Genomic DNA, 26,575 nt, shown 5'->3' with positions numbered 1-26,575 from the left:
TTTATATTTCTTTGGCATAATAAGTTGTCTCATCTTTTGTTGAATATCAGTGGGTTTAGAACTTTAAACTGAAATACACCGATCAAGAGTGTTTTTTTCTAATTGCATGTAGAAGAAACATAGTTAACTAGCTTTTCGTAGTAGATTATCTGAGCAAACTTTTTTCCTCTAGCTGATAGGTTCCGATCCATTATTGATGATGCTTGGTGGTTTGGAACAGTGTTGGGTCAAGAACCTTATCAGCCTCAATATCCGGATAGTCACTTTCAGTGTTACAGTGTTAAGTAAGTATAAAAAAAATTTAAACTTCTAATGTTAGTAGTGTGGGTTGCCTCTTTCATAGCTGGCTTATTTGATATGAGAATGTATAAAACGTTCAAATGATTTTACTGGTTGTATTATCACTTCTTCATGATTTGAAGTTGCTAATCTAGCACAATGTGAATAAGTAATAACTTGTGGCAACTTCTTAGTGAATAGTAATATGGTAAAAGATGTTACTGACCTCTTTCACATTTGTGAATCATTTTCTGTAATGACTAGTGCTGAATCTCTTCCACGAAGCAAGCAATGCAATTTCCAGTGTATGTTAATTATCGTTCGTCATTGATTATTAGTTTTGGATGGAGCATGCTGAATCTTTTCTGTTGTTGCTGACATCATGATCCTTATGCTTCAAGTTCACACTTCTGTCTTTCACATTAAGGTCCACAGGAGCAAGTATACATGTAAGATGATTTCGTGCTATCACTTGAGACTCCTGTAGAGAGCGTTTCCAAACATTGATCTCTCTTCATGCCTGACACCTGAATGTGAAAACAGAACTTGAGTCTCTTCACTGCCTAGTGGTATTCTGCCTTATTCCCTATTGTATAGATCAGTTTCACCTTTCGATTTCCTCTTTGGGTTATATTTAGCTAGATAACTGGCAGATAATGTAACTTTGTGTTACCTGTAACTGACAAATCCTTTTGTCCAGTCTATTTGCCAGGAGATAGTACTGCCTCATTGAAGGCATATAGTATGAAGCACATGGTTCAACACATGGCAAATTGAGCAAATCAAGGGGATTAGAGTAGATAAAAGCTGAAACAGGAAAAGCCAGGAACATCCAAATCAAACTGGTAACAAGATAGTTGGACCCCTACTTTCTTTACCAAGGCACATTCTGAAAAATTACTCCCTAATATCCCCCCATGATGGTTTGACATTAGTGAGGTTCCTGTGTAGCTTCTTTCATGTCAACAAAGAGGTCCTTCACACAAAGGAGAAGAAAGGTGAACAAAGATAATTCTGGACTTCAGTGGTCACAGTCAGGATATTGTCCTTGTCCTGCCCTTTCCAAGTTGTCTGGAATGGTTCTGGGATCTTGCTTGCTTTGGATTCCCCCAGCAAGGGAGGAGTGTAAGGAGAGTAATCAGTGAATACATAATATGCTTATTTCTGTCATGACCAGAGATTCTCCCCATATCTTTTACAGTATATTTGATATTCATTCACTCACTCATCCCAACCAAAGGAAGTACTCATAGCTAATAGGCAATTTGTGAGACTGCCAAGATTGTGTTACATATTTTTGGTTCCTTGTCTCAATTACTGGCATCTATCCTGTTGATTTTCCTTAGTGGGAAGGTGTAAGTAACTTCCAGATTGAAGTTCTTGCCTGTATGTAGCTGCAGACAGAAATGTTAAGGTAGTTACTGACAGTTCTCAAAAACATCAGCTGTGTGTGCAGTGGCAGCTACAAAAACCAACAAGGCGTTGGCCATCATCAGAAAGGATATCAAGGACAAAACAGTATTGCTCACTGCTTGCTAGCACTGTGGTGTGCTAATGTCTTGATCCATTTTTTGTCTCAGCATCTAAAGGAAGATGTAACAACTTTGGGGAGAGGTACAGAGAAGGGCAACTGAAGTGATTTAAGAGTGTGTACTGGATGCTTTGTGAGTTAAGACTAAAACAACAAAGTGACTCTTCAGATGGAAGAGAAGGGTAAAAGGGATGCATTCGTAGTTCAAAAAGTTGTAAAGGTAATAAGCAAGGCGAATAGAAAACTATTATTTGCCAAATTCTCTAGTGATGGAACTAGAGGTGTGTGTTGAAATCTGTAGAGGGATTTGTTTAAAAGAGTTCGGGTTTGTTTTTCTTAACATTGTGGGTACTGAAGTTTGGACATCCATTTACACAGGAGGCTGTCGAAACGGTATTAGCAGGTTCAAAAAGGTGTTAGATAGAAATAAACAGATACTAAAGGAAATAGGTTGGGGTGTATTCATAAACATGCCTAGAGGAATAAAATTATTATGAATGCTCCAAGTATCAGTAGAATGGACTTGTACTGGGATCATACTGCCTCTGTAAATAGCATCTCCCAGTAATAGTTTTAAAGACGTGAATTAATGGTCTAGATGGATCAGTAGGGCATTTCTTATCTTTGAAATACCATAACTCATTGGTACTTTTCGTGTTGTTAAAAACATGTAAAAATCTGCCCAAATGTGGTAGGGTTTGGAGAGATCTCAAAATGATATTCATACCTAATAGTTAAGTATCAGAGTGAGTATACAGATAAACTATTATTATTAACTGTGTTTGCTTCCCCTTGGTCCTTACTTAACTTTAGTTTCTTTATTTTTACACTTACTGTTCTTTGTCTTCATGCATTATGCCTTATCAAATGAAATGTTAATATACCAAATACCTCTTACTGTTCTTCCTTTGTCTAAAACATTCCACGGACTTTCACAACTATTGTTGTGGTTAGCCAAAAAATCCTCTCTTCTGTGTGTTTTCTCTTGGATCTTCCCCTTGATGTTGTTATCTCATTTTCCCAAGCATATGGCTTACTTTTCTTCTGCAACTTCTTGACATGCTGGCTTTGTAAAATTGATTTTTATATTGGGTAAGGTGTATATAGCCAAAATAACGAGCACAATTTTAATTTGAAACTTATTATGACTAATGTTTCCTTTTTGCACTGTGAGAGCTGGTTGCTAGCTAATGCTTTTGTTTATATGCATGTTTATACTGTATATTTTATTAATACCTAAAAATAACTGTGATTTAAATATGCTGGAGGGAATACTTCTGAGTCAAGATAACTTTTTTTTCTTTTTTTTAAACTTGGTGAATCAGATGGGACAATGGTGAAGTTGAAAAGCTTAGCCCATGGGACATGGAACCAGTTCCTGATAATGGTAGGTAGAAATTAACTTAATAAACAGTTTAACGTGCTTCCTCTTTTCAGTTCCTTTGTTTCATGCAGGTAGTAGATTTTAGATGATTCCTATCTTTCTTGCAACTCTTGCCACTAAGTCATCCAAGTACAGTATCCACTGTATCTACTTAACAGGTGGAACTGATACAGTAATAGTTTAAATCATGGAGAATGTCAGCAGGGTGGTATTGTGCATTTAGGCAAGAAAGTTCTTAAAGACGGGCTTGCTTCAGATCTGGTGAAATACCTTGAATATACCTGTATTTTTTCCCTTTGCATCTTCCAGAGCAATTTTGAAGTAAATACTTTAAATACGTCGTTCTGGCTTATGCAGCAAAACCTGCTGCTTCCAAATGTCAAGTTTCAAAAACACATCAAGTTTCAAAAAGCTAGTTTGTTGTAATGCGTGATAGTATAAGGGGGTGGGGGAAGAATATGTATGAAATTGGGACAACAAAAAAAGTTTTTATAAATACGTCAACAAAAAGAGAGTCAGGGAGAATCTCCATCCCATACTGGTTGCGGGGAGAAACATTGCGACCAAGGATGAGGAGAAGGCTAAGATACTTAATGCATTCTTTGCCTCTGTCTTCAATAGTCGAACCAGCTACCCCCAGGGTGTTCAGCCTCCTGGGCTGGAAGATAAGGATGGAGAGCAGAACAACCCCCCTGTAATCCAGGAGGAAGTAGTTAATGATTTGCTTATGCACCTGCACACGCATAAGTCTATGGGGCCGGATGGGATTCACCCAAGGGTACTTAGGGAGCTGGCGGGAGAGCTCACCAAGCCTCTCTCCGTTATCTCTCAACAATCCTGGTCAACAGGAGAGGTACCAGATGACTGGAGGGTGGCCAATGTGATGCCCGTCTACAAGAAGGGCCAGAAGGATGATCCGGGAAACTATAGGCCTGTCAGTCTGACCTCAGTACCGGGAAAGATCATGGAGAGGATCATCTTGAGTGAGCTCTCACGGCAAGTGCAGGGCAGCCGAGGGCTCAGGGCCAGCCAGCATGGGTTTATGAAAGGGAGGTCCTGCTTAACCCACTTGATCTCTTTTTATGACCATGTGACCCGCCTTCTCGATGCAGGGAAGGCTGTGGTCGTTGTCTACCTGGACTTTGGTAAGGCCTTTGACACCATCCCCCACAGCGTTCTCCTGGAGAAGCTGGCGAATCATGGCATAGACAAGTGTACTCTTCACTGGGTAGAAAACTGGCTGGATAGCCATGCCCAGAGAGTTGTGATTAATGGAGTGAAATCCAGTTGGTGGCCAGTCACCAGTGGTGTCCCTCAGGGCTCAGTTTTGGGGCCAGTCTTGTTTAATATCTTCATTGATGATCTAGATAAGGGGATTGAGTGCACCCTCAGTAAGTTTGCAAATGACACCAAACTAGGTGGGAGTGTTGATCTGCTTGAGGGTCGGAAGGCTCTACAGAGGGATCTGGACAGGTTGGATCAATGGGCCAAGGCCAATGGGATGAGGTTTAATAAGGCCAAGTGCCGGGTCCTGCATTTTGGTCACAACAACCCCAGGCAACGCTGCAGGCTTGGGGAAGAGTGTCTGGAAAGCTGCCCAGCAGAAAAGGACCTGGGGGTGTTGGTGGACAGCCGGCTTAACGTGATCCAGCAGTGTGCCCAGGTGGCCAAGAAGGCCAACAGCATCCTGGCCTGTATCAGGAATAGCGTGGCCAGCAGGAGCAGGGAAGTGATGATGCCTCTGTACTCTGCGCTGGTGAGGCCTCACCTCGAGTGCTGTGTTCAGTTCTGGGCCCTTCACTACAGGAAGGACATTGAGCTGCTGGAGCGTGTCCAGAGGAGAGCCACCAAGCTGGTGAGGGGTCTAGAGAACAAGTCAGATGAGGAGAGGCTGAGGGAACTGGGCATGTTTAGTTTGGAGAAGAGGAGGCTGAGGGGAGACCTCATTGCCCTCTACAACTACCTGAAAGGAGGGGGTAGAGAGGTGGGTGTTGGACTCTTCTCCCAAGGGAATAATGGCAGGACCAGAGGAAATGGTTTGAAGTTGCGGCAGGGGAGGTTTAGATTAGATACCAGGAAGAATTACTTTACTGAGAGAGTGATCAGGCACTGGAACAGCCTGCCCAGGGAGGTGGTGGAGTCGCCATCCCTGGAGGTATTTAAGAAGCGTGTAGACATGGCACTTCAGGGCATGCTCTAGTGCCCGAGATTGTTGGTTTGTGTCTGTTTGTGGGTGGGTGTGGTGTGGGGTTGTTTTGTGTGGCTTTTGTTTTTTCGTTTTTTGGTGGGGTTTTTTTTTGGTTTGCTGGGTTTCTTTTGTTGGTTTGTTTTTTGTTGTTTGGTTTTTTTTTTTTTGTGGTTGGACTAGATGATCTCAGAGGTCCCTTTCAACCAAGAAAACAAAAAAAATTAATTTCCAGTCAGGAAATCCTTACTGCATATAGTTTAAAACCAGCAACTTATAAAGTTTGCTGGTCAAATCCAAATTAACTGTAAATGAAACAGTTGGATTCCTGCTTTGACTTCGCAATCCAGTTTTCCAGTGCTTGTCAGTACCAGCTGGGTGGAGGGAGGGAAGTTTGTGAAATATTGAGAGTAGTTACTGAATAAGCTGTCAAAAAGATACTATTTTTCTTAATAACCTTTGCTAGGAGTTAGCTTGTTTCCCAGACATCAGAAAGGCTTACGCTATATTTTTTCTTAAATACAAGTATATTGTGCACAGGCAGATGTTCTTAGTAACCACCTGACTGACTAATCTTGGAAGTGTTTGCTGGCTGCTTCGGTCATATTTTGTGATGACAAATTCTGCAAAACAGTCTGAGATCAAAATGAGAAATAGAAATCTTTATACAGTTTAGTTTGTAGAAAGCAAGTAATTAGCAGGATTTTGGTTTTACACACACCTGCAGATTTAATTGAAACATCTGTTTTCTCATCACCAACATCTGTCTCCTAACATACAGAAGCTTTTCTTACTCATCATGAACTGGTTAACACTCCCCATGCTCTTACTGGGAGACAGTCGTATTATTGTTAGAGGCTCACAAGCCTTTCGTGTGAACTTAAATCAGGATTTTTTTTTTGTTAAGGAGACAAATTGAATCAGTTTCTTCTGAACACTGTATACTATGGTTTAAGTTGCTATTTATATTGGTGTATTAATTATCACTTCCTCCTATGGATTGAAATATAAAGAGTAGTGTCCTCAACCGCTGTAGTTTGGTAGTATAAAGGAACTAGAATTCTTGAAATTGCTACGCTGGCAATGTAATGACAAAGACATCCTACATATGCTAATTTAAATCTGGATAGTATTACATGTGTAAGTCATGATTTACTGCCTGTATCAGAGACAAATTGTAACTTCTTTTTTGATCTACTAAGCTGTTACTTTTCCATGTTAAGAGTTTAAGGTTTGATTAATCTGTGGAGATACAGTTTTACCATAGGAAAACTGGGAAGGGACACCAAAAAATAAAAAAAACAACCCCAACTAAAAGCTGGTGTGTCTGATGTGGATAAGGCCAAAGAATTGGGAGAAACATCCTTTGAACAGGTCAACAGTACTACAGCGACCTCTAGGCTAGATGAAGAACAAAAATTGCCTGAAGACATTATGGAACTCCTTATTTTCTACCTTTCTTTCCGAGCAGGAAATAGCACTCGGTAGGGAAGTAAAACTCTTACAGAAAGGTTTTGTGCATTTCTAGAAGGCATTATTATGTTAACAATATAATATAAAACAGGGTTAAACCCCTTCTTTACTTTCTTTTCCTTTCTTCAACTGAATGACTTATAGATCAAATGGAAATTGTACCTTGTGTTGGCCACTCTTCTCTCAAAATATTTGTTCTTCATTCAGTTTACTAAGATAGATGTATAGTAGAACAGCACTGAAGTTGGACAAACTAGCAGATCGCAACTTGAATTTGTTACCTTTTGTTTCCATCTAGCCTAAGTTTTGTCTAGTGATTATCAAGATACAGTATCAGATATCAAACTCTTGTCTTGTCAGGGACAATGCTGTCAAGACCAGGAAAAACTGGTGCATATGGTCCTGAAAGTTCAGTTTTCAGCAGCCTGCTTACTAAACCACTATTGGTGTGGGCTGGCTGTTGTGGCAGGTCTTCTGTTTTGCATGTACCAGGGTGTTGCAAAGAACGCAAAGCAGAGATCTTTACATGCTTGCTGAGAAGGACACACGTTTTTTTTGTTTTAGTCCATCATTCTGCTTTAGTTGTTACTCCTGCAGAAGAAAATCCCTCTTGAGCGCTTATGCAATGGAGTACCAGATACCATGTGAGTTCTTCTTGACACAGCTCTATGTAACTGTAGAAGCATTACTTGCTGCCTTCTCTTAGTGTTGTATTCAGGATGTTTGGTTGCAGAATTTGTTTCAGCTCGAGGATGAGTTTGAAGGATCATGTGAGTGAGTCACCTCTGCCCCTTCAGTTTTTCCTAGCACCTTTTTGCATTTTACCTATTTGTTTCTTAAAGAACTGCTTCATCTTTAGTATGATTTCAGTGCATAACAAATACTGGTAGGGCTCTGTCAGTGCAATAATGAGCAGAGAACTAGAAATGACTTTGGGTTATTAAGACTAACCCCATTCAGCTGAAGGAAAAAATAGTCCTTTTTGTAAACTTAGAAGATCCCCCACTAAAGCTTGGGGTTTTTCTCTACAGTAGTTGTAGCTGAAATGTATTTTAGAGTTTGTATGCAACATAATCGTGGATTACAGTCATGCTAACACTGACAAGGACTCTATCCTTTTCCTTTCTTTCATTTTTGAATGGAGAGACTCTTGGATGCTAGTGGAAGTTCTTACTGTTAGTTTCTAGCTATAAGCCTACGTGCTTTATACTGTTGAATTTATCTGCTACTAAAAATAATTTATCTGCTAATTCAGATTGTCCTAATTATTACAAAGAAGTGATATTGCCTACCCACAGTGTCTATCAGGAACCTTCATGTCCTCGTTCCATTTCAAGTGCTCAAACGAAATGAGGAACTTAGCTTTTCAAAAAAAAAACCCGAAAGTGCAGTACTAAAAAGAATCTGTGGAGTTGAGGGGGAAAGATACCCAGAGATATCAATACCTACTCAGTCATTCTTCATTTGGCCACATGGCATCAGTCTTTGGAAGTGTGACTCTTGCCACAGAGCCATACATCACAACTTTGTGTTTCTACTAGTTCTTAATGGTTTGAAACAATTAATCTGCCATGTTCAAAAGATTTTTTTTTTTTTTTTTTAAATGTCCAAAAGATCACAGTTGTTAATACCAGGAAGGATGTCACAAAATATATTGCCTATCTTGTTTAAGGGTTGGGCGCACAAATTGACATATTAAAGTAAATTAGGATCCTGTGAAATTTAGTATGTGCATTTAAAGCAAAAGCATATAAACAGCTCTTCTGAGTTAAGTCCTCTCTTAAGTCTGCTGCTAAGATGAAGATTGGAAAGAGTCTTCTGGAAACTCAGAACTGCAGAAAACGTGACTAAAGCATATCTTTGCTGTACTGTGCATAAGTGTGAATACTTCATTTATCTTGTTGTTCTGTGTTCTCACTTCTCTTTTCCTATTTGCTATCACTCTTCAGTTGATCAGCCTGAAGAATTAGGAGCTAGTGTTTCTGTAACTTTTGAAGAGGTGGAGAAGCTACTATACAAACCCCAAGAAGGAGAGTGGGGGATGAAGTCTCGTGATGAAGCATGCGAACGGATTATCAGTGGTATTGATCAGCTTCTGACTCTTGGTGAGCATGTAATCTAAGCTTTAGGTGGTTTTCTCCTAACATTAAATTTATAAACAAGTCCCTGAAATATCCGTGGCATCCTCTAAAAATTCCCTGTGATAAAGTACTGTAAATATTCTTACATTTTTATGTGAAGTTCCTTCTGTTTGTCTATACTGAGTTTTTTATATTTTTATACATCATTGGTTTTATGAAGAATAATTATATGTAGCAATTGAACACCTTGCATACAAGCCTTGAAATAGTTTAATTAATCTTGCTATTTCTTAACAGACATTTCAGCAGCTTTTGCTGGTCCAGTTGACCTGTGTACATATCCCAAGTATTGTACCGTGATTGCTTATCCAACAGACTTGAACACTATTCGGACAAGACTGGCTAACCGATTTTACAGGTTAGTACTAGCAGTAGAAACAAGGGATAATGTGGCCTTGAGTTTGTCCATTGTGAGAAGATCAAAATTTTTTTTAGTAAGAGGAGCAATTGCTCTTTTTGCAAACGTTCTGAAAACCAATAATTCAGATTGCTAGTGTTTTGTAGCGGGGCTCTGATGCTTGATAACTGCAACGTTATAGTCATTTTTAATAAGTGTCTTAGTTCTTAAGGAAATTGATTTCAGCCTACATTGGTACTTTTTTCAGAGAAACAATAAACACTGACATTCTTTCTTTGATAAATGTGCTATTTGAAATTAGTAAATATTAAAAAATATTGAAGTTACTACAATGCTGGAGACTTAATTCAGAATTCGAAGTGCTCTACATCAGTTACTTTGAACTTGATGAGGTTAAGCTCCTAAGGGCTTATTACTTTCAGAAATGGGCTTAAACGCAGAGGTGAAATGTTAAATATTACCATTTGTGTTTTAAATGAGAAAAACTTACGGTGCTGAAAGAGGAAAGAAACTGAAGTGTAGTGATGATAGAGTTCTGATTTGCTGCACGTGCTGGGCATCCTTAGCTCTAAAAGAAATTTAAAGGTGTTCTTCATCTGGACTTCCATTCATTGTGTCTGTAAATACAGCGAAGATACATTAAGAGTCGTTTCCCTTCTATATAAGACTGAATTAATGTCTTGGGAAACAGTTTGAAATTCTGTAGGTGAAGAGCTACAAACTTGGTGTATCTCTGCTTCACAAGTATAAGGAATTGGAAAAATGAATGATAAAAATGAAATTACATAGTTGTGCTAGCGCATTTCTGTCAAGTTACAATTTTAATTTGTAGTAGTTTGTATGAATCTGTTGCCTTAGAGGTCAGTTGGTCAATGGACTGGTCAGTTGGCCTCAAAGCAAGATATTTCAGGGAAGACAGATAAGAACATCATAGCTGAGATGTCTTTTAAAATGTAGTTTTAAGCTTCTTGTCACTCTTTTTTTAACTGCTTGTGCCTTCTGTTTATTAGTTAAGAATTACTAAGACACTACACAACTTGTATTCAATTTGACAGGGCTTTGTAACAAGCAACTTCTGATGTTTCCAGAATAAATGTTATCATTTACAGTGGTGGTTAAACAGTATGTTTTTTCCCCTCCTTTTTGAATAAGGTCAAATGTAAGCTTTTTAAAAAATGTATGTGTTTTCAAAGAATCCAGGGAATCCACAATCCTCAGTATTATTTCAGTGATGTTTTATAACTTAGTGGTAACAAATGCTAGTCCTTAGTTGGCTAGTTGTATTAACTGAATTTAAAGAATGGAAACAAAGCGTGCTAGAATTTCACGAACTTCCTGAAGATCAATTATCAATAATGAGCTGGAAAATGAGTTACCGCATTGTTGGTTTTGCTTCCTTGAGTGAGCGTGTATCTGTGTGTATACATATACTTGCACACATACTTCAGTTTTCCATGTGAATGAAAAATTTGAGACTGGTCTAATGAGACTTAAAACAGAGGACATCTATTTTAATCTAATGTGGGCGGGAAATTACTAAGGTATAATTTTTGCACTTTTTAAGCTTTTTGTCTTAGTATTAAAGGTACTATGTGTTTTAATTTTAAGGAGAATCTCTGCATTGGTTTGGGAAGTAAGATATATTGAAAGCAATGCTAGGACCTTCAATGAACCTGGGAGTGCAATTGCTAGAGCTGCAAAAAAGATCACTACTCAGCTCTTAAAGTTTATCAAGTAAGTGGCATTTTAATCTATAAAGTGCTTGAATACTTGTGCTCTTAAATGGTGGGAGATTATAAGCATCTTAATATCCCTTTGTTGTGAATCCTGCTTCTTTTGATTTCCTACTATTTCTCAATACACTGCAGGACAGTTGTATAATTCTTTCTGAGTACTATCTTAACTGGGGAAATACTTAAAGGTTCAGCGTAGAGACATTTTAACTTTTTCCCTTAATAGCATTTACTGATATTTATAGTACTAAAATGTCACTTGACATGAATGTAGCTCAACCTGTAAAGTAAGTTCTGTGCTGTCTAGCATGCGTATAGAAGTTCCTGTTGCAACTTGTCTGACTTAGTTGAGTTGAGAGGATTATTTTTGAAAAAAGATAGTGTCAGCAGTCTTCCTGCAGGTAGATTAGGTGTGAAGACCTCTTTCAAATTCCTAGTGCTAATTTCACCCTCTTCCCCTCACTTCTGAAATGCACAATATAGTGTTTTTTCAGATGTAACATTACTTCGTTAATATGATCATCTTGTGAATTTTATATTTCATTTAATTCTTAGTTACTGTCTTCCAGTTTATGTGTAGCTTTTGATTGTGGCTGGGTTTAATCTAGGAAATGATAGCTCTGGTTTTGCTATTCCAGTAACAGAGATTTAATTGCATTACAGTGATCAGGACTGTACAAATATTTTTGAACTGTGTAGCACAACAGACGATGAGCAAGATTGTCTTTGTACTGATCTGGTAAGTTTTTTTTGTGGATAATTCCAATAAAGTAGGGTGGTAAGAAAATACCACCAACCTTCAAATATTTTTGGTAAAATTGCTCAATTATTTTTATAGAGATGTTTGTGTGTATTTATATATTTAAATAACTAATACAAACATGGAATATATTGTGAATGTGGGGAGCGATGTGGAAAGATGCTTTATTCAAATAATTTTGAGTTGTCAATATTTGTTAAGAAGTATAACAACAGGCATTTTGTACTATGTATACCATCAACTACAACAATTCTTGCCTGTTTTGTGAGTGGTGGTGTATTTCTTAAGCATGTTAATCTGCAGCAATGTAAGATAAATATTTCAAGAGTACATGAATAGCTGTCTCATTGCATTTCTAATTATATGCATCTGGTTATTTCTAAGATCAAAATTGTCATTCATATAGTCATAAATGCTAACAGCTGACAAGTTGTTTAACTTTTGCAGTGATGCTTTGGCCCTCAGTTTCTCTGTATACCACAATATGAATCATGCATCACATTTGTATGCATCACTGAGAATTTAGTAAAATGAATTTATCTTAAATCTGATAGAGGTAAACGTGCACTGTTGTTATGTAGTGAATGTTATTTGCAGTGCTGTATAGTGTACCCAAAACTGTCCAAACCGATATCTTTTTCAAATTTTGGGTTCTAATTTGGCATTTTCTAACAAGACTTCATAAAGTTGCAAAGTAGCTGCTCTCCCTTGCAGGTTAATACGTAGGGAAGAGATTTTAGGTTTTTACCTTGTTACTTCAGCATCACCTTAGTACTTCCACACTGTAAGGTTTTTCTTTTTACCAAAAGTAACTTTATCACAAGATGTCTTTTCTTAATATCCTGATGAGCAAAAATCAGAAAGTTTTATGTCATTTATTATCAGTGAATTGAATTACAGATGATCTTTAGTCATTGAGGTTCAAAGCTGATGGGTGTTCTCTCATTGCAATTTATGGTGGTGGTTTTTCCTTTGTATTAAGGACAAGAGTTGGAGTTGGGAATCTTCAGTGGTGGTATCTAGGATCTTGCTTTCCAAGTCTCTCAAATGTTGTGTTATATTTTTTTAATATACTCATCTTCTGTCTTACTGAGAAAAATCAGAATAAAAATATATTTTTACCACAGTATCAAATGTAATGAGACTTTGAGCACTCATTACCTATTTCTTCATACATAATTTTTAAGTCAATTGATTTTATTTTGTGCAGGATGATGAAAAATGTCTTCCAAGAACATCTTATAGAAGAAGAAAAGTGAGTTGGCTGATCTTTACCATATATATCAAAATCAGATCTGGCAGGAGAAATTAGCTAAGAGACTGTATTGAAATTCTGTGGGGGTGATGCTTGATTTTTATAACAATTACAGAACAGAATTTTTCCCATGGTATTAAGGAAGAAAAAGATTTCTGTATGATACTGAAGTAAAAGCATTATTCAGCTGAGATGTTGGGAAAAAATATTTCGAGTGATGGATATTATTCAAATCTTTTGAGAATAATTTGGTATTGGAAGGTGTATTTTTGTGTGCCTTAGTTATTTAGTATTAAAAAACCACTTAAAATATAGAAAAAGAAAATTGTATAATTTGTCAGAGTATTAATAAATATTAGGAAAAAAATCTGCTAGTAGTGAGTGCTCTTTTTGTTATAAAACAATATGTTTGGAATTGCATTTCTCTGCTACAGAAATAATTCCAGACAGATTATTTCTTGCTATACTTCAGTAATGCTTTTTTCTAACTTTTTTTCCAAGGGACGGGGCTTAAAAAAAGGAAAAAACGTAAAAACTGGCTATGATGAAAACTGTTGGAAGAAGCAGTGTATGGAACTGGTGAATTTAATTTTCCAATGTGAAGATTCTGAACCTTTCAGGCAACCGGTTGATTTGGATCAATATCCTGTGAGTTGTTCTTACTAACCTTGTATGATATAAATATTATTTGATTTTTTCCTCTTTGCATTTGGTACTATAATAAGGTCTCCACATTGCTCTTGGAGCTATTTGTTCTCGTTACGGCTTTAGTCCCAAACCATTGAAAAAAACGTGGCTCGCTCTGTGCTTAGAACTATGAGTTGAATGCTCTACTGCATCGAGATAGCATCCATCAAAATATTGACACAAAACAATTGTAGAGCAGTGGTGGTGTCTACAAATATCCTGATATCTCAAATATGGTTTGAAACCACTTGCAATCTTTTTTTGTTTGCTTTCTTACTGTCCTTTATAGGGAAATAATTTTAGATAACTCTTTATATTCTTAATTAAAGCTAGTGTCTTGAGGGACAATCTAAAAAACCTGTTTACTCATACTGAGCTGTAAACCTGATTTGGTTCTTCTCTTTCTCTTAGCTGTTCATGGTATTCTTCCTAAATGTTTGGTCTCTTTTTGTCTAATAACTTAACTTTCAAGGAAAAAAAACTTACAAGCATGCAGCTGTTTTCCTGTGGACTTCCCATCTTGAGTTTGGGTCTCGCTTCAGATTTTAAAAACCTCTTGAAGTTCTCTAAAACTCATTAACAAAGAGAAATAGAGAAAGATAGAGGTGTTTTGATTTGGGTGTGTGTGGTTTTTTAAACTAGATCAGTTTGCTTCTCACAGTAAAATGCATCAGGGAAAGGAGTACCTGATGATTTAACAGCAGTCTCATTTCTCATTTTGATTAACAAAAAAAACAGACTTGCATGTTATTGTTACTGGGTAGTTTTTATTGGGGAAACTCAGGAGAATTGAAACTGGAAATCTGCATGTGCAGGCATGTGACATTGTATTAACTCATGATTCTTCAGAAATTCTGAAGAACACCTTGAAAATGAGCAAGAGTTTGTATGGAATAATGTAGTGGAGACTTTGAAGCAATTAGTCTCAGCAAAAGCATTGCTGTCTGCTCTGGCAGGTGGTTCTATTTTCAGATGATGGTTAAGATGATCTGTGGACACCTTAGATACCCTTAAATTGTAGAAATAAAATTCAAAAGTTGTTTTTCCTTAATGCCTTCTTGAATCTTTTCTTTTTATATGTTTTATATAGGATTACAGACACATTATAGACACTCCAATGGACTTTGGTACAGTGAAAGAAACTCTGGAAGCTGGAAATTATGACACTCCAATGGAACTGTGCAAAGATATAAGGCTAATATTTAGTAATGCAAAATCTTATACTCCAAACAAAAAATCAAAGGTAGCTGTTAATATTGGGGGATTTATGCTTGTCTTAATGAAATGAGGTATTATTTTGGAATTACTTTGCTTATCAGTACTTTTGGTAAAGCTTCTGGTTGGATAGATAGTGGGGAGAAGTATGACAAAAATATTTAATATGTTCCTTTCTTGTTTATCTAGTGTTACATAGCATTGTGTGCCATACCTTTTCTATTTCTCTTCTGTTCAGTTTTTAATTTTAGAAATGTTATTCTTGGATTAAATGTTCTGTTTTTAATATAAGCCACTTCCTTACCTAGATTTACAGTATGACCTTGAGATTGTCAGCACTATTTGAAGAGAAGATAAGACGGATTGTTTCAGATTTCAAAAACGGTCAGAAACAGAATGAAAAACTACGAAAAAACCAGAGGTATACTAGAAGATTTCATAATCGAAGCTCAGTGCAACATCCTACCAAAATGGCCAGGTAACCAAATGATATATTACAACTGACTAATATTCATACTGACTGTCATATTTAGTCTATGAAGAAGAAAACGATTGGTTTATTAAATGGTTACCTAATTCCAGTGAGACTTTTTATAATTACTTCTCTTGCAGTAGGAAAGACACGCAAAAAAGTGCGGTTTTTTTGTAGTATAAAACTGGCTGTGAAACAGCGAAGGGACTGAAGAGTACAAAAGGTTGGGGGTTTTGCTTTTACTTTTTTATAAATATTTCAGTCAGGAAATCACTATTTAATCTGCCTGAACTAATGAGGAATGAAACAAAGAAAGATTTACTTGCTGTATATATTACAAAGATTAGAAAGCTGCATGTATTACATGTTTTACACATACACAAGAAAGTCCTATGGAATCTATAGAAATTTTCGCTTACTGGAGCATTCTGTTGGTAGCTAGATATGCCTTTTCTCTTTTGAAGGAAAACAAGCTTTGGGCACAACTGCTGGTTGACATGATTAACTCGTGTATTCATGGCAAATTGTTGAAACTGAGTTTATACTCCTCTGCTACAGTCCAGCCTTTCTTCTCTGGCAGTGAAAGTATAGGAATAAGAATTTTAAGAGAAAAAAAAAATCTAATAATACATTTCTTTGCCATGTTTGGCTTTCTTCTCTTAAAATTTCAGTGGATTAATTCTACATTTTCAAATTCTGTTATGCATACATGTTGGAGTACACTACAGGCATACCTGGCAACGAGCTTTAAGCTTTACTGGGAGCATTCCTTGGGTTCTTATTTATTCCCAGAGAAATAAATGCATATGAGGATGGGCAGAAATTTTCCTTCGAAACAACACTTCTGCTTGTATCTGAAGAATTGTATGTGACTTGCTTACAAGTCAGTGGTGCTCAGCAGGAATGAGGTTTGGGACTATTTGGGAGAGTGTTTGAATAGCAAAAGGAGCATATACATTTTGTGCTCCTAGATGAATATCTGAAAATGTGTGACTGTAAGGAAGCAACTGACAAAATAGTAGTTGCAAATATGAAAATAAGTGACTTATCAGGTCTGCATGTAGCACTCTAGCGCACATAGTAAGGAAGAATTGAATCAGTGAGTTTCTCTACAAACACGCATTTTATTTTAGACAGCGAACTTTCTCTAAAGATACACCTTTGTGTCTTTGGAACCCAGTTTATTGTGGAATAACATTAGTATTCATAGCAGTTAGTTTGAGGCTTACGTGTAATTAAGAAGAGACTGGGCATTCAACAGAAATTGTGGCTGCGGGTGCAATTTCCTGGTAAACTGTAAGAGGACATTGCTGTCTAGAAGGCATTCAGTATTAACTTGTTTCTCAGAGCAAAGAAAGAATGTCTCCTCTTGTATAACTTCACTAGGATTGCAGACTATTATTTTAATGGAAGTACTTAAAGCTTGTCCTTGCCAAAGTTACAGTTGGCCTATACCGTGTTCGCTCACAAATCTAACTACCCTTCCATAAATCTAAAATTGTATGGCGTATGTTACTTAAGCTTTCAGAGAGAAGTATTGTTAAAATACATAGTTGCCGTTATTTCTCATCATATTACAACCTTTGTTGCTTTTACTTCTTTCTCCTTTCACTAGAAATTTGAAGCAGAAACCATTAAAGTCTCAGGCAAAAATTGAATCTGAGCAGGAAGATTCTTTTACTCAACCTACCTCAAGCAGAGCTGCCTGTGTTGCAAGCCATAAAGTGAATGCTAGCAAATACAACCATAGTTCCTCTGGAGAATCCTCTGATTTTGCATGCCTGGCACCATTTGAAAGGAATGGAAAAGCTAGATCCACAACACTAACAAATTGTTCTGCATTATCATCAGGTCAGAAATGGAATCTGTTTCAGATGAGGATTTTCATCTTGGTCTTATCTATGAATTGTCCACTAATGCTTTCTTTTCTTTATAATTGCCATAAATTGCAATTGCATTCTAAATTGTTAAACGAGTTTTACATTCTTAATGTGAAATTTTTTTAGACAAGATTTCTATGCATTTTGGGTTTTGTGTAGTACACAATTTTGTGTATTTTAATGAATTTTGGACAATTACTACATTATTGAATGTTACAAAAAGATCTGTGTACTAAACAGAAATTTCTGCTTTAAAATCCTATAGAATGCAGTACGTTGACTTAACTTTTATTAATGAAAAAGCTTGTATCTAGGACAATTTGCTTCTTAGAGACACAGCTGTCTTGGTTGTATATCCATTTTGAAATCAAGCGGATTGGGGTTTATTGCAGCTTTTCTATGGGGATTCATAACAAAGCTGAATTGAGTAAGATTGATATAAGAAAAATTTGACCTGTTAACTCCACGGTTACTTGCTGCTCTTAAGTCTTACCAAATATAATAATAGAATTTCTTAATTTTAAACAGCTGTTCTAGGAAAGTGTTTGTAGTGAATGGATGTCTCTTATTTGAGAGGAAAATGTAGTGTACTTGATAAATGGTACTATATAAAATACAAGTTATACACCCATATATGTTACATAAAAATTGTCATCCAAAAGTAGCAAATGACAGAAGTTCCCTGAGACATAAACACCTTCCTGTCTTTTTGTTCTTCCCCTGCACCTCATCTTTTCAAAGAATTAAGAATTCCAGTCCTGGTAAAAGAGATAAGTTAGAATATGTTTTGTGTTGGTTTTTAATATGCTTTTCTCTTAAGTCTGTTACTTGGAAACAGCTGTGTTACTTTACTTGAAACTTAAATACAGGATAAAGAAGCTTCCTATCACTGAACACTGTATAAATATGGAGTGGTATATTTTGTAGAACTATCAATTTCATACATGTAAGACATTTAAGGCATGATAATGTGTTGTAAGATAATATCATGAGGAAATTTTGAAGATTTACTGTATCAGCAAAATGTAGCTCTTAAGTGGAAGCTAACAGTATGTTTAGAATTCTAAAAGACTTTTTTTTTAACAGAAAGTGAAATAGAAGGTTCTTTGGTTTCTTCACCTACTTCATCTTCATCCTCTACAAGTAGCTCAGAAGACAGCAAAGAAAGCTCTGTGGCTCTTACGTCACCTCCACTACTCAATGGTGTATGTAGAAGAAAGAATAGCAATTGTAGGATAACTAGAAATCGAGCTGCTCAGAGAAAACAAATAGGTAAGATTTGAGTAGTTTTCTTGTGAATGGCAAATAACGCAATTGTGTATATATAACTAAATGCAATTAGTATTTTTAAATTTATTGTATATGTAATATACTAACTTTTTCATTGGTGGTAGTTCTAAAGCTATCAAAATACTACACTCAACTTTCAAAAAGTTTCCGTTTTTTTTCAGTACTTGGGGAGGGAGGGCAGAAACCCAAGAGCCTAGTGAGAGGGAATGTCTTGCAACATTTTATGTCTTCATGAAAGTAAAAACAATAATTCGTAAAGAAGTTCTATTTTTCAGAAAATTAGAATGAATCTGAAATTTATGACATAGCTAAATAATTTATCTTGGCAAATAACGAAAGCACGTAACTATAACTAGGAATATAATTCATTTTTTGTGTCTGTGTGTTGAACCAGTTCCAGATTTGACAAGACTTAAGAAGCGGCTATTTTTATATTTAAGATATTAATCTCTCCTTTCCTTTACAGGAACACTTCTTCAGGACAATGGGAATACAAGAAAAACTGTCAGGAAAAGATTATATGGAAGTGACTCTGAAAATACTTCAATGGTGACCTCTGAGTCCCTCAGTAGTAGTACTGGTAGACATAGAAAAACTCTACGCAAAAGTGCTGCTGTGGCTGCTAATAAGTTAAGGCTAATGAGTGATGTGGAGGAAGAGGTTTCAAGCTCAGAAAGTATTGGCATTGGATGCAAGAACAGAAAACTGCCTCACCGAAATGCCTCAGCTGCAGCCAGGCGAATGTTACTGGAGGGGTCTGAGGACGATGTAGCCTTAAAGTCTGAAAGTGAAAAAGAAATAGAAGAGCAGCTTACCAAGAGGAAAATTCTTTCTCAACCTGGTTCATCTGCTGCACGAAGAAAATTTGTTAGTGAATCCGAAAATGAAACTTCGGATTCTGAGATGCACTCACAGATGAAGCAGAGAAACTGGCAAAGCAATGGTTATAACCAGTTAGGTGAGACAGTCCATTCTGTATCTCCGAAAATGAAAAGTCCCTCTCTAGACTTTTCAGAGGAGGACTCCAAAAGCCATAATTCAGAGGATGGGAGCAGTCAAAAAGTTTCTGACCAGTCGACATCTGCATATAATAAGCCTGCATTGAGCAACTCTGAGGATGAAGTGGATTCTGAATCAGATAGATGGAATGGCAGCAAAGGAACTGGTCTGCAGCTTGTTGCTCCTTTGAAAAAAGCAAAAGTCTTGAGCGATTTAGAGGACACAGCAGAATCTGAAACAGAAGACAGAGAGGATGGGAGACTTTTTTTATTCGATACCTTGGTGCCAACTAGAATTGCAGGGAGTTCAGAATCTGGACCTGGTGCCAGCTTCAATCACTCGTCTGATACAGAATCTGGGACAGATTCCAATAACAGTAATTATTGTGAAACTTCTTCAAAAAAAAAGAGGAGGAGAAAAGGAAAACCAAAAATCGTTAGAAAAGGTAAAATTTTTCTAGTTAATGCATCTAACTCTTGATATTGACTAGATGGAGACAACATAAGATTAATGACTGGATAATGACTGGGAGGATTTGGACTATATGAAGTGTAATAGTATTCCTTGTTGCTCTAAAATAAATATAAATGGGGGAATGAGAACTATAAGATATGGTGATGATCTCTAGACACTGTCATCATCATCTAGACAGATTTGGAACTGGGGGCTACCAAACACAGTACTGAGAGAAAACTATCACAGTTTTACGTAGTTCCATGGTATTTAGAAGTCCATTCAGACTGAATGCTGTCCTTTGTTGTGCGTTTCAGGCAATATGTTTCTCTCTAAAAAAAAAATTAGTCATTAAATTATGATTGTTCTATCCCTATTTAACTTGCCCTTGCTTATCTGTGTAGCAGTATGTAGTAACTAATGCTAAAATACCTACTCCGAAGTAATATTGCTCTGTGTGTGTGCATTGTGACAGTTAAATTTGAGAAACATTGGCTTTCAGGTTGTTGGCACAAAACTAAGGAATATTCTTAAGGGTGCAGTGAACAAGTTCTATGGTATGCAGCTCAAGGTAGCAGAAAAATCTCAAAAGGAACAGTACATTCACTTTCTTTGGCCCTGCTCCTTGTTTTGAGAATTTCAGTAACAAAGCGCCTCTGGTTTATATTCCTGTTACCTTGAGTTTGTGGATGAAGTAGTAGTTCTTACTTTAGGCTATCTTAATTTTCTGTTGAAGTTTTTTGTGCTAAAGCAGCCTTACAACCATTATTTTCAGTTGAAGTAACTATATAGGGTTTCAAAAAGGTATTGAAAGGTATTTTAATTATTCTTACTTTCATGGTGTATGCTGGAACCTGTAACTTGATTTGACTTTTGGATTTTATTCTGTCAGTGATGTGTAGTGTCCTTAAGACAGAGAGGCACTTTGCTGCATTGGTAGGGTTCTGTTGCATGTCTGGCTTTTCCCAGATTTAACATGAGGGGGTTTGGGTGGTTTTGGGGGGAAGGTTGCGGAGGGGTGTGCTGTTACTGATAACAGTGGTGGCCCTCCTATTCCTTGCTTGCTTTAGTTCCATATGTTCATGGGTGTCTAAGCCATGTAGTATCTCTTTGAAGCATCATGTCACTGCTCTAGCTATGTTACCATACTGATAAGACATTGCATGAGAAGATCTCTGTAAAGCAGTAAACAACAGCCAACTGAAGGGCAGAAATTCAGATAGTTGCAGAAGCAAATTTTACCCTTGCACTTGTTTGAAAAGGTTTAGTTCTTTGCTTTTTGCTTTTTCTGTAATTTTGTCTGTCAAATACTTGTGTGTGCTGGCTGACACATTATGATTTTGGGTTTTGGGGTTTTTTTTAAGCTTATCAGAATGATGCTGAGATTTATTAAAACGGGTTCCATACAATATCTGTCTTCATATTGTTAGGAGATTGGTCCTGACTTAAAATTTGAAAGACTGCTCAGAGGTTGGTGTTTGGTTTAATCCTTCCAAACCTGTCACTGAATCACAGAGACCAGATTCTGAACCTCTAAAAACTCCTTAGGAATTTTAACGGTGGTTGGGGTTTTGAGATTTCCACACTACCACCAAAAACACTATTAAAAGACTTGACTTGAGAGAATAACCATAAGTGGCAATAGATGCAGTTGGATCATTAGCTTTTTCTAAAATACCTACCTTCCTTTAAGTGCAAGTTGTCAGTATGCTTTTCAGTGAGTAAAGCAAATTTTTCAGGCTTTGAGAGCTCTCATGACTTGCAGTTATCCTAAAAAGGAAAATGAGTATTTTAAATGTACAGAATTGTATTGTGTGAACTCTTGCACACACTTTTACATGGCATTTATTTTCATTTTCAAAATTTCATTATATAGCTTTTGTTTTATTATTACGAACAAAGACTCATCTTACCCAGTGGTCTTCCTCACCCACTTCCCTCAAACAAAGCAGTCTGCATTGTTTAGCCTTAACACATGGCTTTACAGGAATTTAGTGCCCCACAAATAGTTATCAAAAGGCTTTAAGGGAATTAAAGAAAAAAAGGTACTCAAGCTCAAGGGGGTTAGATGGTTGGTTTCCATTCCAAGCATACGAAACAGTATTAAACTTTTCTAGCTCACATAATATTCAGAGTTGAAGACTGTCATGTTTTGGAGCAAAAATTCCTGTCGGTTGTGTTCAGTTACTTCCTCCATCACTTAATTTGGCAATTGAGAAAAGAAAGAGTCATCTTCAGTACTTCATTATAAAAGAGTAAAATCTTTCTGTGTCTAAGCTGCTGCTTTTCCAGTGTTCTGTGTCAACTGAATGCTGCTGCCTTGCCAAAAAATAAGGTGGGGGAAAAGATTATTATTGACAGCATTTTTTTTTTTTTCTTCCAAGCTGAGTAAACTTTTAATTGCCGTGTAAATTTGATTGTTTTACATCTTTGTGCCCTCTCAGGTAGTAGCTTTGATACACACTTGTAATGCAGCAGTTTAGGAATCTTGAGAAGAAAATTACTGTCTTTTAAGATGAATCTGTCTTGATGGTTTTCCACAAGGAATACTTAGTACTTTTGTACTGAAAAGATCTTAGTATTTATAGCTGCTAAACATTCTGAAAAGAGTTTCTTAATTATTTAACATTAGCAACGTTAAAGGATGCCAGATGTACCTGAGGAGCAGCAATAAAAAGCTGCTGGGTTCTGTATTTGGTTATTGAACTCTAGACTTGCCAGAATGATGTTGCCATAGCCCCTTTCTAAAACTTAAGAAAATTGGGGGGGGAGAGAGGAGGAATCTTGTAATAGCTTTAGAGAATTGAAAATCTTACTTGAATATGCTTCATATGTCAAAACTCCTGAGTCAAATATAAAAATTTGGGGGGGTTTTCAGTGGTTTGTTTGTTGGGTTTTTTTTTGAGATTTGTAATATTACTTTGAGGAGATTTGAAGAGACTTTTAATACAGTAAAAAAGCATTTGTACAAATATTTCACCTAGTAGGAATTTGTAGCTTTTGCAGTATAAAATTGGTCATGTTTCCCATATCGAGCTTGTCTAACACCTCATTTTTAAGGGGAAAACAAGACTGGTTACTTTTAAAATTTTTCCTTATGCTTTTTGGGTAAACGTTTCCCATGTAGAAGCTGTCATGCTGGGTAGCCAAGACTGAGCTTTTGGTCTGTCTTAGCTTTTCCTTTGAATGTAATATGGATGTTTCAGCTGTTTATATTGTAGTGTTTTAAAGCATGATGAAAATCTGGTTTCTCCTCTGGCCAAATCTTTAACATTCTGGTTAAACTGTAGCTTCTGCTGCTGTATTGTGTACCTTTTATGCCCGTGAGTGTGAAATACTAATTTGTCTTCCAGGTCTAACTTGGAGCAAAACTCCTCTTGCTCACATCCTGTCTGTTAAAGTTTTGGGGTTATTTCTTTTTTTTTTTTTTTTGGTTAATTTTCATACTTTTACTTTGACCATAGCTTCTTTAATATTAATCAGTGTTCATCCAGTAGCTATAACTGCCAATTGTAAAAGCAAATTCAGCATTGTTTTCCATGTGCAGTTGGTGCTGAACATTGGCAAGTATCAATATCTATTATCAGTTAATTGCCAAGGGCTGCATCTGTTGAATGATCATAACGTTACCATTATTAGTACATTATTTTAGTGAGAATCAGTAAGAAAATAAACAGTGTAATTTTTACTTTAATATCCACCTTTTTGCTTTAAGAGGGGATCGTTTATTATGGAACAGTCTTACTTTGTACAAAATGTTTAACATTCCTGCCCTGTATAACCACCCAAATATTGAGGCGCACACACAGCAGAAAGTCAGCTTTTTGTTTTACCAAAATATTTAAGCTTTTAAAAGCTGCCCTTTTAAAACTCTTAAGTGAAGAGACCCCCATCTAAAGGAAATCTTTAAGGTAAGTATGGGACAACAGTGAGTATCACTAAATTTCTACAGGGCCATGAAATATGCTCTTTAAAAGTCAACAAGAACAAAATACAGTAATGAATACTTGGATCATTTGCGTCTCATTGCACAGTCGCCTGCCAAGAGGGCTCAGTATACTGTTAACTTAGTAAAAAACTTAATGTTATGTTTCCAGTATATACAGAACCAGGATGGTTAAAGACATAGGGCCAAGTTTGAGACCTCTTTTGTGTGAAAGAGGAATATATCATTGTCCTATATGGTGTTCCTTGCAGGCAAGTAACTTTCAGACATCTAGTTTTCTTTACATTGTGAGTTAATCCCCCTGTTTTGTTGAAATATAAGTTGTCCCATTTATGAACTGATAGGTAGCTTTGGACAACATTTACTGTAAAACACAATATTTATTTTCCATTTCAGTTTATCTAATCTTTATTGGATCTAATTTGGGGTATCACCACAGGTAGCCACATAATTATTTTTAAATTAGCAGATGCCCTTTCTAGCTCATTTTTCTCCTCAACAGTCAGTAGATGCAATAACAACCTAGTTTACTGCAGTTTGCCAAATTGATGCATGTATTGCTCTTTTCTAAAGAGGCTGATAGCTAACTGTGAATAGGAAGCTAAACTTGTTTGTACTTCTAAAAGTTGTTGTTAGGTACTCCTGGAGTATGCACATACTTTTATTTAGGCACATACGTATTTATATAATCTCTGTTTTCAAATAAATGTATATTTTTCTCTATATATAACTATATATACATACTACAAAATTAACCAGCTAAGCTATTTATGTGGAAACCTTGCTTTGGTTATTTTGAAAATATGTATGTATACACTACATATAAAATATAGCATATTTTAATATCTAAAACATAGCATATATCGTGTTGTAATGTATACTCTATATATTATAGATATGTAGTATATAGCATGGGTTTTTATATATTAAAAAAAAAACCTAACTACAGAACAAAGTAAAGCCAAGTTTTCACATAAAGTGCGTAGCTAGCCGATAGGGGTTGGGAAGTACTTGGTGGACTGTAGTACACCCTGCAGATGAGCTGACTCTGGAGATAGGGCTGGATATTCCTATCCAGTATTGCAGCCTGGACTTCCAGGTTTAGAGTTTGATGGCATGAACTTCCAGGACAACTTGTCACAATGGTAAACTTGACGGACAAGGCTTTTGTATCTTGGTGCTGTTCTTATAAATGCTCTCACAGTTTTTGTGGGTAGTGGAATTTGTGTAATCCTCCTCCTTTCTGCCTGTGCAAACTGTTTGTACCTTTGCAGCATTTAATTTAGGATGTTCGTTGTGTAGTTTCATTAAGCTTTAATTAAAAAATAGGATGAGCTTTATACAAATTTGCTCCCAATTTAAGATTTTTTATGCAAAGTAGAGATTTAATATTCTGCTAGGCAGAAAGGCTGGATTCCTTTGGCCTTTAGTCATGCATTCCATCTTGTGCATTAGCTGCTGAAACTTTGAAAATACGCATAATCTGTTTATTATGATAAAAGCTTTTTTTTCTCAAAATATGCATCTATAAGCACCACAGCACCTATCTCTCTGAAAAAAACTGGCTAAAATCATTGTGTGTGTGTTTTCCTTTTTTTTAGCTGCCTTTCTAGGAACAGTTCCAGGGGATGTCTTTTAAGTTTTAAACATTTGTTTCTTCAGATGGCCAAAGGGGATTAAGTTAGCACTCGGCATTAAGGCTGGGCAGTCTTTTCACTTTTCCAAACTGTCCTTCTAGGATGTGAGTGTAGCTCAGCAGATGTCGGGGAATCTTAATCCTAGGGTTGTGTAATGTGTTTCCAATCTTAGTAACTGGTTAAAATCTCTCTTTGTACCAGTAACTTGTGTGTTGTTGTTTGCCGCCACTAGTATGTTATGATGCATTGTTACATTTACTTACAGTATTTTCCTGTTTAATGTGTAATTTTTATCATGTTAAAGCTCTCTGTTTCTGCCTGTTCAGGCTTACCTCATAACGGCCATAAGCAGCAGCCATATGTTGTGTATGTGTCTACTTAAAAGTATTGGAGGATAATGTATAATTTAAGCTTTAGCTCCTCATTTTTTCCTCATTTAATCCGTACTCAGCAGAAATATGTTATGTTCTAGCCATAAAATCACACAGTACAAATAGTAACAGTAGTAGTGTTCATGTGTAATTTCTGGAAACTGTTAGAAAAGACAGTAAATTATCATTTGGAGACATCAAAATAGGAATATAGTACATAAAAGGATCTACATGGAAATAATGAACAGATTTGGTATCTGAAGAGATTTTTAATATTGGTACTCATGGGACACATTCAAATGTCCAGCTTAACTTTTTTTTTTTAAACTTTCTATAATACATCTTCATTGCATTTTTTATTGTCAGAATTTAGGGAAAATGTTGCCCTGTGCTTACGTCACAGGTGGCAAATTGGGCAACAAGAGAGTACAAATTACTTGCAGTGTTAACGCTTGTGGTTATGCTGTCCAGATGGAGCAAGGAACTGAACCTTAATTGGTTCTAACTCTCAGGCTGGTGTTCCTGT

At 36.4% G+C, this 26,575-nt stretch overlaps 1 protein-coding gene across 1 annotated transcript in view; it reads left to right on the top strand.

Annotated features, from left to right (window-relative positions):
- The window catches only part of BRWD1 (bromodomain and WD repeat domain containing 1), a 59,642-nt gene that overhangs the window by 29,777 nt on the left and 3,290 nt on the right, over positions 1 to 26,575 (top strand). Inside the window, exons 28-40 of the mRNA XM_074144861.1 lie at positions 173 to 284; positions 3,136 to 3,197; positions 8,802 to 8,957; positions 9,231 to 9,351; positions 10,960 to 11,085; positions 11,748 to 11,823; positions 13,055 to 13,099; positions 13,601 to 13,747; positions 14,877 to 15,029; positions 15,310 to 15,479; positions 17,089 to 17,324; positions 18,440 to 18,625; positions 19,110 to 20,087. Coding sequence (XP_074000962.1) covers positions 173 to 284; positions 3,136 to 3,197; positions 8,802 to 8,957; positions 9,231 to 9,351; positions 10,960 to 11,085; positions 11,748 to 11,823; positions 13,055 to 13,099; positions 13,601 to 13,747; positions 14,877 to 15,029; positions 15,310 to 15,479; positions 17,089 to 17,324; positions 18,440 to 18,625; positions 19,110 to 20,087 — 2,568 coding nt within the window. The remainder of the gene's footprint in view (positions 1 to 172; positions 285 to 3,135; positions 3,198 to 8,801; positions 8,958 to 9,230; positions 9,352 to 10,959; positions 11,086 to 11,747; positions 11,824 to 13,054; positions 13,100 to 13,600; positions 13,748 to 14,876; positions 15,030 to 15,309; positions 15,480 to 17,088; positions 17,325 to 18,439; positions 18,626 to 19,109; positions 20,088 to 26,575) is intronic.

This window comes from Numenius arquata, chromosome 1 (assembly GCF_964106895.1).
Source record: "Numenius arquata chromosome 1, bNumArq3.hap1.1, whole genome shotgun sequence".
In the NCBI taxonomy this organism is placed as follows: Eukaryota; Metazoa; Chordata; class Aves; order Charadriiformes; family Scolopacidae; genus Numenius; species Numenius arquata.
This window is presented reverse-complemented; position numbering and strand designations above follow the sequence as displayed.